At 40.8% G+C, this 15,322-nt stretch overlaps 1 protein-coding gene across 2 annotated transcripts in view; it reads right to left on the bottom strand.

Moving 5' to 3' along the window:
• The window catches only part of wnt7bb (wingless-type MMTV integration site family, member 7Bb), a 41,281-nt gene extending 27,229 nt beyond the window's left edge, over window positions 1-14,052 (bottom strand). Inside the window, exons 1-2 of one of the 2 annotated variants that reach the window (XM_042496284.2) lie at window positions 13,397-14,052; window positions 5,298-5,524 (exon numbers count right to left, since the gene is read on the bottom strand). In XM_042496284.2, coding sequence (XP_042352218.1) covers window positions 5,298-5,524; window positions 13,397-13,467 — 298 coding nt within the window. In that variant the 5' untranslated portion in view covers window positions 13,468-14,052. Of the gene's footprint in view, window positions 1-5,297; window positions 5,525-10,817; window positions 11,282-13,396 lie in introns of those variants that run through there. The other variant, XM_042496283.2, reaches the window with a different exon arrangement.
• Window positions 14,053-15,322: the final 1,270 nt, after the last annotated feature.

Genomic DNA, 15,322 nt, shown 5'->3' on the forward strand with positions numbered 1-15,322 from the left:
ACAGCATATGGGTAATACTCTGCACTGTTTAAAACAAGCCTGAGTGACTGTAGATCATTGTATAAAGTCAACTGGAATAGCTGCCACTTTTCATCCTTTTTTATCCTTTCTGGTTTTAATAGTGCGGCAAGTCTGTAAGACAGAAGTGCAACATATCGCTCATACCCATAAGTCTCCGTCTGATCTCAAGTGCTGAGTGAAGAGAGAAACCTGAATACATCACCAAACTTCCACAATCCACAACATCACCACAATTATTTGTTTAATCGTCTGACTGCTCCTGTTATCCCAAATGAGCTACCCACATCAGTATACTATAAAAATTGAGAGCAAAGATGGCCAAAGCAAAAAAATAAGACCTTTGTTCTATCACAAAAAAAATCACAGTAGCATTTGTGATCAAGAGCTTATTTAAGTCTCAGATAAGTCTCAGTCTCTGCTGTGTTCCTCCAAAAATGTTGTTAGGTCCTGCAGGACATGGCAGTTATAATCAACCATCAGACCAGTATCACTACTTTATATGCGCGATATCGAACGATAAAGCTGATGACTCACTCCTCAGGTAAGATAAACATACCTGTTTGAGCTGAAAAAAAAAAAGTTTAGAGAAGATCTGTTATATATCAGGTCTCCAGAACGAAGCGCTGCCCAGTGGTTAGAGAGATTTCTCAATCCACTTCAGTTCAACTCAATACAACTTTATTTTCTATGCAACTAATGTTCCAGTCAGTGAGTGAATTTATTGTTCATCTCTGAACCTTTGGCTTGCTTTTTTACCGCACTTTATCAAAAACACATTTTTTAAACAATAATATTTGTGTGTGAATGGGTGTGTGTCCTTGTTTCGATCTGTCACTTGCCAGTGCATTTATGGACAGAAATAATTCATCAAAATGTAAAACATGGACTTGAAATCTTGATTTTTACAGTTATTGATGCTTTTATCACTACAGACTTTTTTTTGATTGTGCAACAAATCTTGAACCTCTTTGGGACTATCACATCCAGATCAAAAAATCAGTGCACAAGCCTCTTTTTAGAAATCTAACGCACAAAGAGCTTCTGTGTGAACACACCTCAGTAAAGCCATGGGTTCCACATAATATGCCAACACTGTCAGAGTCACAAACGATGCAACATGTTCAGCCTTTTGCTCCCGTAGAGTGGTGGAATAAATCTCTTCAAGGAGCATGAGACATGAAGATCCCTGTGCTTTTGCATCCCTGTTATAGTTTTTACAAACTATTAGGAACAGAGCTACTGAGTGAGTTAGGCTGTTCTAATACACTGTTTGTATTTAAGCCTGTGAAAAGAAATGCATCACATTTTGGATAGAACTTGTGTTATCAGAAAGGCTTGGATCAAGTGATCAAGATGTTAATGGTCATAAAAAAGGAGGTCGTCTGTTTAAAGAGGCATTATTGGATGGTGGATGGGTAACAAAGCAAAGGACTTTCCCCCCAGGAGACTGGTGTTTGTGTCTTTGTAAAACCAACTGAACTTTGAGTTATTTTAAGGAACATCGTCAATATGTTTTTTTCCTAAACCTAACCTACGTTGAGTACATAATGTCATTTGTGCAGCGTTCATTTGTTAGATATCCTTTAAACCGTTGTATAAGGATACTTTGTAAGGTTACAGGGTGCCATTGCCACACAGATGGGGCTAGAGATCATCACCATTTAATTTATAGTTCAAAACTGTAATTGAGAAAGTGTAGGTTCTGCTACCAGATGCGTTTCTTTCCCATTTATCAAATAAACAAAAAAATAATTTGAAAAGTGTACCTTCCTTTTTTCTGTATATTACCTCCATATAAAATTGAAACATGACACGACGGGAGGGGGGGGGGATTTGTGGGGATTATCATGTGGAAGAAAAATAAGAAAAAAAAGCAGAGAACTAAGTCTTTTGTTCACTTGTTATTTTCTTTATTTAACAAAAACCTCAAATCAGTAGTCTTTGTAAATCTGCTATGGGAGCCAACCCAGAACGAAATCAAGTTCCACATTCGACTAAAATAAGACGTCATCATTGGAATACTTTACTGAGATGACCACCAAGTCCCATCATTATTGGACAATCATGGCAGGCCCAGTAGTCATCACTCCCGACCAGAACTGGACACCAACAGTCATGTGCTCACTTCGGGCACATGACGCATTTGTGGAGATCCACTATGGAAACCAAACATGAAGAACAAAAGCGAGCATGAAATTCAAATGACGCCACTATGGGATATAAATGTCGCATCACTGATGAAAAGTGGAGGAGCCACTGTGGGATTGAATGGCCTCAGCCTAAGTGAGTACATTCATATAACTTTTCATGTGCATCAAATACACAAAGATAATTGACAATGCGAATACAAAGTGGTTTAGGTAAACATTATAATATGTAGGAACATGAGCATGTGTCCTACAAAAAATGCAGAGTAGACACACAGATGCTTCTGATGAACCAGCGCCTAATATCATCACAACATCTCTACGCCCTTCAAAAGAGCATGAAAGAACAGAGCAAAAGGAGGAGGAAAGGGGATGTTGAGTGTTGAGGAAAACAACATGAGCTCCATTACAAAAGAAAGCGCCACATTCACAACAAAGAAAAAATGCTTTTGGAGAGGGAGCTGGAGCTAATTCAGCTACTCCTTAAGAGGAGTGATTGTTAACAGAGCCACTGGATTAAATGCACAGCCCAACCGCAACGTAATGGCAACAAAGCATCTTCTAAATGAAAGGAAATATATAAAAGTCCCTGTAAAACAAAAGCGATGCGAGAGAGGTCTGCGGAGAGCCAAGTCTCTCAAACAAAAGCATCGTAAATGTAAATGTTTGTCTGCTTAAGGTCTTTTTCTGCATGTATGTGCACAGCCAGGCATGGACACAACCAATTTAGCCCGATTAACAACAGATGTGTCCATCTATTTTGGTTCGACAAGCGCTCTCTGCAATAACACCATTAGTTGTCTCCTCATTTGCGATATCATTTTTCAACCATACGTTTTCCCCATTAGGGCTTCAGTGCCTTTCGGTAGCTTTTCCATAACTCTGGCATAGCCAGCGACGGTCGGCATGCTGCTAACCAACAGTCTCATTGCAGAATCTACATCAACAGAAACCAGAGTGCGCTGGAGAAATACAACATTGTCAATTGAGAAGAGGACAACTAAGATGGGCTGGAATCTGCAGTATATGAAGCCCTCTTGAGCAACGCCAACGCCAATGGTTATACAATAGAGAGTCAAAGAGGCTGTGTGTTGCTGGTTTGAGTTTTGACTGTGTGATGTGTGCAGTTTGGGTTTGGCTTGTGAAGAGCCATATTTCATGGGGCTCAGAGGGTCGGGGGCTGGTACCACATTTTTGATACTCCTCTTGTACTGTTGCTTAAAACTGAGACAATAGGATGGCTTGAAACACACATTATGTAACTTCTGTTCCCTCTTGAAGAGGAAAGTCACTGGTACTATCACAACTTCATTATCATTACCAAATGACAGTCATTGATCACAGTCAGCTAAATCCATTTTGAGTTTGCAGCGCTCATATATTCATTTAATGATCGCCTGTGAACAATGTACACACACACACATACACACACACTTATGTGGAACCATCACTGATGATATTCCTCACACTCAGGCAATGGCCTTATTCCTTAAACAGAGTTAAGTAGCTTTAAAGTTACAAACGTCATTCTATACTGCACGTCTCATATGATGTATTTGCTTGTGTCGCATTGTTTCGGCGCAGCTTTGCAGCAATATTTCACTCAATTTGAAGTCATTGTCAAGTGTCATTTTAGTGGCTACTAGATGTAAATACTTAAAGTAAATACTTGTACATCATTCAAGATGCATGTACCTTTAATTCAGGGTGAAATTTGGGGGATTTCTGGAAGATTTGGGACCCAAAAACTTGCACCACTAATTAGGGGGGAGAATCACCAGAGGTCCCAGGATACAATATTAGCACAATACTTAAGTCACTATATAATATTATTGTATTTTTAAATATTTTGTAGTATGGTGAGTGTTGTGATAATATATTGATATATATTGCAGTTGATTACCTTTTTTTCAACTGCAAATTATTTCCCCCAAGGAAAACGTTGTCATGATTTGTTTGATCAAAGAAGATACAGTTTTTAGTCTGTTTGTCTCAGTTCAAACATTTCTATTGCAGCAAAATGTATCTAATGGAGTGAAAAAACATTTTATTATAGTAGTCTACCAAAAGTTTAATTTGTATTTGCAATATTAACAGTTTTTATTTGCCTAATAAAAAAAAACAATACTACCACTAATATCTGTGTATTGATGCAATATTGCTGTGCAAAATATACAGATTCTATTTTGTTTCCATTTCTTTCCTTACCCCTACCACTTATCAATGAAGACAGGTCCTGTATTAAAGGAGTCGTGTCCAACATTCAGAGCATACTATTATTCAAAGTCTGAGCTAGGATTATCTGCACATGGCTTTCAGCATGGAGGAGACTGAACCAAAGGCCAGCAGCCAACATGCTGACAGAGCTACAAGTATTTATCTGTAAGAAAACCGGGGGTCAGATGTTGCATTGCTAGTGATGGTGATGGTTAACAGCAGTAACCGGCATATGGGTGCAGTGCAGAGCGCCGACAATTAGCTAACCAGTGGGATACACACACACAGAGACTCACGGGCACTAACATGCACGCACAACCGGACCAGCTACCACAACAAAGAACAGAGAAGCTCTGATTACAACACGCAGAGAGGTAACATGACTTTAGTCTCTGTTTAGGGCGCGATAATGCCACTATATTTATACAAAGCAGACTCCCGCTTAATTAAAACTCAAAATCTCATAAAGAGCAACTTTAATGTCTATTTTTGTGGTACTTCCTTGTGTGAGCACTTGATTTTAAGATCTTATTTATTTCTGACATCGGGCTGTGTTTAATTAAGTTATCATAACCTTATTAACACACAGAAATAGAGGCCCGAGTTTTGCGCTCTAATAACAAATGAACCCAGCCATGTCCAATAGTTTGAGCAAGGTTATGCCACGTAACATGTCATGATCTACCCACGAGAGAGTCCTGCAGGGTAGAGGAAGCCTCTAAATCACTGCATTAACTTAAACAAATCAATCAATTCAAACCCAGTTATTACTAAACAAACAGTTCAACAAGTTCAAACCGTTCAAGCTTGAGCAGGTTCTCATGAAGACAGCCATATAGAAGCGCACAAACACAAATACACTCACAAGCGCACTCTGTGCCCTTTCCCTTTCTCGATAGAACCCAGACTGACCTACTCGCAGCTCCTGACCGAAGACTGTCCTTTCTCCCAGCGCCGAACAGTTCCAGCGTCCATATCGGAACTGGTACTGACACTCATTGATGCCCATCTGGGCGCCTTCGCCCACAACAATGATGGCGTCTGGGCGGCTCTGGCAGATGGCCCGCTGGCGAGGTGCCAGCCCGGGAATCTTGTTGCAGATGATGTTGGCACCCAGAGCCACCACCGAGGACAGGGCCCTGCCAAAGTAAGAGAAACACACCACACGCGCACACATTCATCCATACGCACACAACACAGACACACACACACAGACTCAGTTAGAACTTGGTCAGACTGACTCATTTATGTGAGACTGTCCAGAACAGGATTCAATTCAACCAGTGATTGATGCACGTTCCGTAGTGAAGTGAAGGCTGCACTGCATGAAAGTATTGCTCTTTAATGGATTAGAGGTAAATCAAAAACCTGAAAACATAATCCAACATAAAATATGAAAAAAGCACACAGGGAAACTTGCTAGAAAAGCACAGAGAAAGAAAACAAGATGCTTATTTGACTACTGACATTCCACATCGGTTTGGATGGTGGGAGTTTGAGTAATGACTTGGGGTTATGTGTTAATTGTTAGGTAACATAGTGGCGTGAACAGTTGCCAGACTTGCGCGAATACAGCATATACACTTGCTCAGTGTCTTGTGATGGAGTTGTGGGGTTCAAATTTTAAACAAATGTCATGCAAAATATTATTCTTTATGATTTGTGTGATTATGTGTTTGAAAGTTATTCAGGGTGAAAAGTGCCGCCTATAACTTTCATGAGAGACAGCTTTTACTTCAGCCACATCCTAAGATTGGTTTGCATGGAAAATATGTAAGGTTTTCAACACTCGTCGCCCTTATTCGCAGGGTATTAATGTGCTGTATATTAGATGACACATGTCCTTCTTGGTTCTCAGGGACACGTCGTCACTATCTGATCACTCAATGCGATAATATCAAAACATGTGTTAAAGATGGCTTTGCAACCGCTGAGAAAGCCAAAACAGATTACAACTAAACAAAGCACCGACTCTGTTTACAGCCCTCCAAACCATGTAGATACATACTTTTCAAACATGTCAGCAACAGGGAGCTATAAACAAGCGTGGAGGCAAACGCCGGCTTTGAAGTATGACGTCGACCTCCGAAAGCTTCACCACAAGCGGGGCAAACTAACGCAGGGAAGTTGTGTGTCAGCGAAAAAGCGACGGCGGCAAAAGAGGAGCGAAAAGGAAGAACGGATGAGGGAGGGGGGGACACTGAGGACAGACAGTGATTTTTGTGGATTTTACTTCACAGTGATCTTGGTAGGAGACCCCCTGACTAAGAACAAAGATATGATCGTTGATTAGAAGTCGCCCTCAGACAATCATGCTCCCTTTCCGCTGGTTTTCAGCAAAGAAGGAAAAACATAAATCTCAATTTCAAACACATAAGTTCAAATAAATCCTAACTGCAGCGAGGCGAGTATCTGTTACCAGACTGAGGACTGCACACATTCTCTTGGTCTTCGCAGTGCAGTCAGGGAAACGCACAGCAGTATATAAAAGGGGAAAAGTGCCATTGTGTATACTGTTGCTTTTGCAAATCTGCTCTCAAAGCTACCACGAAAAGCTAACGGCAAGAGTTTTTTAATTGTAGCAAACTTAAGATGTGTATTTCTAAAAATAAAAAAAGAGAGAGAAAACCAGAGGCAAGATGTTAATGCGACAAATTCATTTTTCTCTGCAAAACATGTGCATCACTACACAGTCAACTGAAGGCCATCTCTTCAAAAGTCTGAAACAAAGTCTAAATGAAAAGCAGAAGTTCATCAGGTGCATTCAGTGTCTGCAGTAACACTCTCAGGCCTGCTGCTGCTTTCAAACCCTCTGCGCTCTCCCTGCTGTTAAACAAGCTTGAACTCCTCTGACCCTCTGTGACCCTCTGCTGTATAAGCAGTCGTTCATGGCAACAATGACATGTAGTCCGCACAAACCGAAAGGTCAGGCTCATTAAGACAAGTAACGTGCAACTGGAGAAATTCACTGTCTTGCATATTGAACGTGACGGGTGAATGAAACTGGTTTGTTTATGTAAATCCAAAGGCAGTAAAATACGTTTGAGTCTTTTATTTATTATAGTAAAGGCCAATGCAATGGCCTGTTGATGTTTACAAGTCTGACAAACAGAATTGCCTAATAACTCCCCCCTCTCGGCTCTTTCTCATGCCATTCACCTGCTAATTCACAGAATCACAGTCAACCACGGGCAACCCAAAACCATCAGACAACACCAAACAGAGAATTCCACAGCTAAGCTTTTAAATCCCTGAAATCATCAAAGTGCACAAATGCGATTCTGTTTGCTTAGCGTATACTCTGTGTGTGTACGCCAGCAGCTTGGGGACAGCTCACCCACGGTCACAGATCCACCATCAGATAGACCACCAGCAGAAACTCTTGTATCAGGTACTGATCCAATGTGTACGCTGATGCAAAGCGTGCAGTGTTTGATTAATCACTGGCGCTGTGAATGCAGTTTTGACACAGAGAAGTTTTTGTTAACTACTCAGCAACAGGTGGTATGATTTTTTAAGTAAACCTCTGAAATTTATTGGCCACATTAGTGGTCATTTAAGTTTAATTTCAAGTTTGAAAGAATGGGTGGTTTTGGGGGTCCTCATTCAGAATATTTTGAGCATCAAACACTTAATTTCATGCCTTCTTGTAAATTTTTCTGCACCAACTTAGGCCATTTCTGCATCATTTCATGCTGGAAATGTTTTTTAATTTTGTCAAAATAAAAGTCCTCTGCTACTTTCATGTTTTTATTGGTGGGGGACACATAAAATGAGTGGTTTTGGGGGTCCTCCTCCAGAAAGTTTTGAGTGTCAAACACTTAATTTCCTGCATTCTGGTGATTTTTTTCTACACTAATTTGTCCCTTTTTGCATCAATTTATTGTGGAAATGTCTTAATGTGTTTAATTTTGTGAAAATAACAGCCCTCTACAACTCTCATGTTTTTATTGTGGGTGATAAATACCCGTCCCCCCACCCCACCCCTTCAAAAAAAAAAAAAAAAAAAACAAAGGAACAAACAAAATAATCTATGCCTGTGGTTATACGGTATATTCTGTCAAATTCTGCTGTTGGACTGATCGAACGTCAATAAACTGGCTTTGCACAAGGGCTCTGACACATGCGACACATCTTCATCCTTAATAATTTTGTCTGTGTTACATTTAATCACAAAATGTGTGATGGAAAAACACATCACATAAACATCCATCATTAAATGCAGGAGAAACAGAGACCTCTGCCAGTCTAACCTGACAATAAATTAATTTCTTTGGAAAAAACATGACCGAAAAAATCAAACCGGTACCAGTGTCAGTGATGAGGAGCTTAAAGATTCCATCACAGGGTAGTTTGGCCTCTACGTCACAGCATACAGCGTGCTTTTAGCCACCTACTTCATCACATGAAATACTCTGAACCTAACTGACACACTATTAAGCTACCACGCTTGCATCTTCTACCAAGGAGTACGCACACAAAAATGCCTGAGAAACAACTCAACTAAGTCAAGTGAATAAATGCTTCGTTTTCGAGGGGAAGGGATTAAACTTTTATTTTAGTGCTGTGTATCATTTTCCCTCTTTTGTTGCTCATTTACAAACATAGGTGTAACGTTTGGGAGTGACACAGGTGGGACACATTCCCCTCAATATTTGTGGATATTCCCCCCTCAAAAAACATGAAAGTAGCAGAGGACTTTGACATTTCCACCATAAACTGATTGCAAAAAGGAATAATTGGTGCAGAAAAATCCACTAGAATGCAGGAATATTAGTGTTTGATGCTCAAAATTTTCTGGTAGACAACCCTCAACCCTCTCTTTCGTATGTGCCCCCCTGGTCTTGGAACAAAACTCACACCCCTGCATATAACACTATGGCCAAAATAGAAAGAAGACATTTACACTGTGAATTGATGCAGAAAAGGCACAAATTGGGGGACAAAAATCACCAGAATGCAGGAGATTGAGTGTTAAATGATCAAAATGTTCTGGTGGAAGACCCCAAGCCCCACCGGTGTTGAATTGAAATCTATACCCTTGTTTACAAATATAAGAGCTTAAGAAAATACGTTTTTATGGCTTTTTTAAACTATGCCCACAGACGCACACCGGTTAGGTCAGTGTTACATTAACACAACAGGGTGAAAATGGTCAGATTATTGCCACTGGAACATCAGGTGAGAAATTCCTGATATTGGAGTTTGAGGTGTGCTATAGCCCAAAAGCTCTACATGCTCAGATCCTTTCGCTGACGGCTCATCTGCTACCCACAGCTCTACAATTTTTACAGTTTAACAGGCCAAATCATTTGTTGTGCAGCTCTGAGGAAGGTGCACTGCATTACTCTGACTCCATATAGAAATATTCTCCCCCAGACATATGTTGTGGTCAATCCTCAATAGAAAACATACTTAAATAATCCAAACAAACAATGGTATGTTAGTTTTAATGTGCAAGCCATTACTATACTTAGCAGTGTAGCCCACTTTTAACAGAAAACCAAAAACCACATCTATTTCAGCATCAGGTTTGGGGTCTCCAGGCAGCAGAGGAAGGAGCGAGGGCGCATGGCTGAGTAATTATTTTGGAAGCTTTAAGAAAGCCAGTGTTCTCCTGCAAGTCTCGTTTAATTCAAAGCCGCAGCGCATTATAGTGTCAATCACGTGCATGTTGCAGGCAGATATTCTCAGATGTGGCTTCACAACGATAACATCGAAATACTGAGAATTAACCAGCGATGAGGTAATGCACAGAGATGATCTTTCACACGCTCTGACAGGTTAACGGTGCTCGCATGCGTAAAAAGTGCCCATATTGTGTGAAATTCTCCTCACAGGGGGAGAAAAAGACAGAATCTCCGCATCCAATTGTCTTGAACATCTCTGCCACTCTGTGGCCAAAATGAATCCATGTAGCCGTTACCCAAATATTTTCTGACCAAGCTAAATATTTGCAGTATACAAATTATGACTGCCTACTCACAACACGAGACATGTTCATCCGCATGCACACGGCACATTAGCGCGTTCAGGTTTAATTAGTTTATTCCCACGTGGATCATTTTCTCGGCTATGTTTCCACAGATGAATAAATCACTATGAGAATTTACGCCTGTATAACATTAGGAAGTGTGTGAAAATATCCCAGAATTAAGTCACATTTACTGTTCAAGTTGCACTTTAGCTACGCCTGCTCCCTGCGCCGTTACAGTCTGATGACACAATATACACAAGTTAAAAATGAATCTTCACTCTGTGAGCGCGAAGAACTGAAGAAATGCATCTCCAAACCGGCGTTTGGTGATGGATAAAAAGGATATATAAGCTGCACGGGAGCTATACCAAACCCGTGCGTCTTTGTGTTGCTGAGTATGAGCGCGCGCGCTCTCTCAAGTTAATTAAGGACCCCGTTAATTGGTTCAAACTTACAGGTAGCTGCCACTCGTCAGGATCAGGAAGATCTGTGGATAATAGACTGACAGCAGTACACTGCGCGACGAGAAGATGATCATGATGACATTGAGCAAATGGCCACGTTCGGATTGAGTGAGACGACGCGGACAGGATGAAAAAAAAACTCCCTTAATTCCCGGTTTTTAAGTCCCTTTCGCATAAAATCAAAAAAAGAGGTGCTGTGCGTCTCCTTGTCTTTGGTGCGGTGGCTCTACGCAGCTCCAAGCTCCCAGGGCCGTGTGTGCGCTGAGATTGGCTCTGTCATCTCTCAGCGGCGGAGGCTGTTACACAGTACTGTGGGTTCCCGAGCCGGAATGATGATGGTTTTAGGGATTTTGCATGGCAGAAAAGTGCCTCTCTCCACTCTCATGAGAGTCGTGCCTGCCATTGGGCAGGGAGAGACACTGCTATCCGCCCACTTTGCCACAACGGGACAATAGGGTGACACTGATCCGATCCCCGTTGGACGTGCAGGAGGTTTCATTCATCATCACACCCCCACCTCCACCACCACCACCACCACCACCACCACACCCCACCATCCAGCCAAAAATAAACAAACATAGACGCTGGCTGCTTGAGCCTCGCATCACAGCTCCAAAAAATCAGTACATTTATGTGGCAGGATGTCATTCTGGATCAACAAGTTGGTGTCACATTAACGCAACAAAGTCCTCATAATATGACAGATATTATCCCCATAATATTTCTGTATGGGTGTCTATGTGAGGGTGAGAATAAAGCGACATTATCCTGCTGAAAAGACATTTCCTCACCTCTTATGACATTCCTAAAATCTTCTTAGGACCTATACTGCATTATGTCTTCTTGTAACAACTTTTCCTATAATATTTCCTTAGAAATATAACATAAAACATATTTGTGGTACTCAGATATGAGTTTCAGGGACCTTGTTATTTCCTGTGGTAGCTCTATAATATTCCTATAGGCGTCTATAATATTCGGCTCAGTCTGCTGCGCTCGCATGGGATGGCCTATAATATTAAAAAATAAATTTTTCTGCAGTTATTTGAATATTAAAATCCACAGACTTTAAGGTTCCTAAAGGTGAAGGTATTTCTTCAAAAAAGGTTTCTTGTTTGGATCTGAGCAGAGAAATAAAATCCTTGTGGAGATTTGGAGTGAGTTGAGAGGCTTTTATCGCCTCAGCGTCGGGACTCTCACTCAACACCTGCAGACTCCGGCTATTGTAAATGAAGAGGGTACCATGAAAGATTTAACCGGAGTAAAAAAGGATTTAAGGAATGAGCTAACTGCTCGGGCTCAGTAAACACAGAGATGGGTGACTTTCCCCCCATATAGTGGAGCTACTGTCATGTGATATGAGCATCTGTGGAACTTGAAGTCATTTACACGCTTCACTCCACATGAGGTTCTCACAGGGAGGGCTCACTTTTTTTTTGTTTGGTTCATTGTGGCTGCAGGAATCTCCGAAAACACCATGAAATCAGTACAGGTGCTTTAGTCTTTTTTTATCATATGTGGCAGCTTGCATTTTAGTTAATAAATTATAATTACGCGCAATTGACTCATGAAATTAAATATAGTGGCGCATAAAATGTTGTGTTGTTGTTAGGGACTGTATTTTATCAGGATGGATGGGGTGCATTTTGGTGTTCTTTTATCAATTTGTCACCTTAAGTGGCTAATTAAAAAAAAAGAAATCCCTCCCGGTACTTAAAAAATACTTGAACTGCATGCACCGTTTTGAACTACCCCCTCACCCCTGAAAAAATAAAGAACAGTCCCTTATATTGATTTTGTGGCTTTACCTCAACTGCATATCCAAGTTATGCATTATTGCATGCTTACCTGTTTAATTTTAGACTTCTGGGGCTTATTATAAGTTAAGTTATAAGTTTTAGTGAAGAAAAAGTGTTGTTATTTCAGTGTGTAATAAGAAGAAAAACAATAACCGCCCCGTGCCTGCACAGCTGACAGAAATACAAAAATAAGTGCCACATGAGACATAATTCGTCCTGATTCTAATGTGTGACTACCTGGGGGTCCTAATATGCTCATGCTTGAGAGGCGCTGCCGTATTTAGTGCAGCACAGTAGAAACAGAAGTCCTTCTGTGTTTATGCATCAAGGTGAGGTATTGCAAAACAGGTAAAAACTCCGTCTGGCCAATGGAATGTGGAAATACAACTCAGTCCGCCGCTATTAATGAAGGTATGCAGGAGTGAGCTGGATCTGGAGCAATGACAGCGGCTCAAATTATCTTGTGCGACAAAAGGAGCAGGAGTCTCACGAGGTGAACTAAACTGTGAATCGATCGCATTGTCTGTTGGCATGGGACTTGATCTGCCACTTTTACGCACGACACATTCCCCAGGTGCAGGCGTTTGGATATAATGATTAAAAGATTTTTTTCTTAAACACGCCTGCTGAAAACACATTTTTTTAAGGTCAGAGGGCAGCCGACGCTTTCCTGTAAAGAGTTTAATAGTCAGTGTGTCGCAAGTTGATATTCACGTTTGCGCATGTGAAGAAATCAGTCTACGCAGGTAACCACAGGTAATGAAAACTCACCCAAGCCTGAGGTATATGATGCCAAAACACAGGAACACGTAGAGACTCCGCTTTCGGAGGGGTTTGTGCATGATCGTTGCCACTTTGTCCAGAGGCCATGCACTGTAACATCAAGTGGTCACGCTTTTCCGTTCACATTGGCAGGTTTCCTAACCCTTCCAGATGCACGTATACCGCCTATTTTCCGCGACGTGAAGCTGTAGCGCCTTTGAAATCTTCGACCGTGTGAAATCCATGGTCCAGCAGTACAGGTGAGATGCTGATGACGACCTGAAAGGTGGCTAACAACTCCAAAATGAAACTTGAGAGAGGGTCGGACTTGAAAAGGTGAATGAGTTCTTGGAGGAAGTGCCTCCTATTCGTCCTTACTTTCACGGTAGAGCCTAATTAACGATTCCCATTTGCTGCGCCGTGCAGGTAGAAAAACTAGATGCACTTACTGCCAACCCTGTGGATTTTGCTTTTGTACATGGCTCGCTGTTTCTATTCTCAGAAGACATCTTAAACTCAGTCCACATTACTAACTTGCAACAGCCAGGTACTCTAATACAGGTAACAAAAGGGCTACACGCCTCCTCCTCCTCCAGCATGGATATGCAGGGAATGGGACGGGCTTCCAGTCTGAGCTCAACACGTGTAGTTGTTGTACAGAAAACTAAAAGGACCGAAGTGAAATGGCCTTTTTATAGGCCTGTGGCCCAGGCTAGGCAACACTAGGCATTGCCCCACCAGTGCGGGCTCCGCGGATGGACTCCACCACAACAGTAAGCCCCATAAAGTCAAACAGACGAGGAATGGCTTTCCAGCTGCATGGATAAAAAGTACTATTGCATGACTAATAATGACTAATAATAATTAACTGGCGTCATGATAAATGTGTTTCAGTGAGGTTCTGTCAGTCAGTTTGATTAACAGTGCAATGCATGAACAAAACAATATAAACAAAACAGCAATATTCCCAGTAGTTGGGCTTGAGTCAGAATGATGTGAATTTTGAGCAGATGTTCAGAGTACACAGTCAACTCCTTTGGGAGCTTTTATTTGACTAAGAAGACTCCCTCTGGTGGCAACAAGACACTGTTGGACTGTTATGGTTAAACATACAGTGAAAACCTCCTGCAGTGGGGTGCCTACATGGCAGTCCTCATAATCCAGAATGAAATGAGCGCTCTGCTGCGTAGGTCAAATTTTTAGTCTGAATGAAGAAAATAGATTAATGGGTTCATGGGTGTTATGGTGAAACTAAAGTAAGAGGCAGTTTCAGAACTCGGTGTTAAAATGGAATTAGGAATTTTTTGTTTAATCCTAACACTGAATATAAATCACCCATTTGCTGCAAGAACAGTTGAAGATATACACACACACACACACACACACACACATATATACAGTACTGTGCAAAAGTCTTAAGCCACTTTGAACTTTATTTTAATTTAGCAAGGTTATAATGACCATATTTATTTCTCAGTAGTCTCTTTACTAAAATACAACCAGTATATAGTATTTAAAAAAAATCAAATGTTTCAGAATAAAACAACGTCATCCAGCTTAAGTTGCAAATATTTACTGTGACCTCCATTTTGACTTAGCATGTCTTGAACTCTCTTAGGCAGGTAATACGAGATTTACAATACTTATCTTCTGGTGTATTTACACCAGGTAACATTCAAGACATGTCCAAAGATCAGTATTGATTGTTTGAGCTACCTTTTGTTATCGTTGTATGAGTCCATGTTTCACACTAAATATTGACTTCAGACAGAAGAAGCCATTTTGTTTTGACTTTTTTTGCTGTTTTAAAACATTGTACATGTTCTCTGTATTCTTTGTATCTCCATAAAGAGACTAAGCAATAAATATATATATTATGTTCACAACCCATCACAAGCTTTTTGCACAGTACTGTGTATATATATATATATATAT

Source organism: Plectropomus leopardus, chromosome 7, assembly GCF_026936395.1.
Source record: "Plectropomus leopardus strain MGB_pleo_1.0 chromosome 7, ASM2693639v1, whole genome shotgun sequence".
In the NCBI taxonomy this organism is placed as follows: Eukaryota; Metazoa; Chordata; class Actinopteri; order Perciformes; family Serranidae; genus Plectropomus; species Plectropomus leopardus.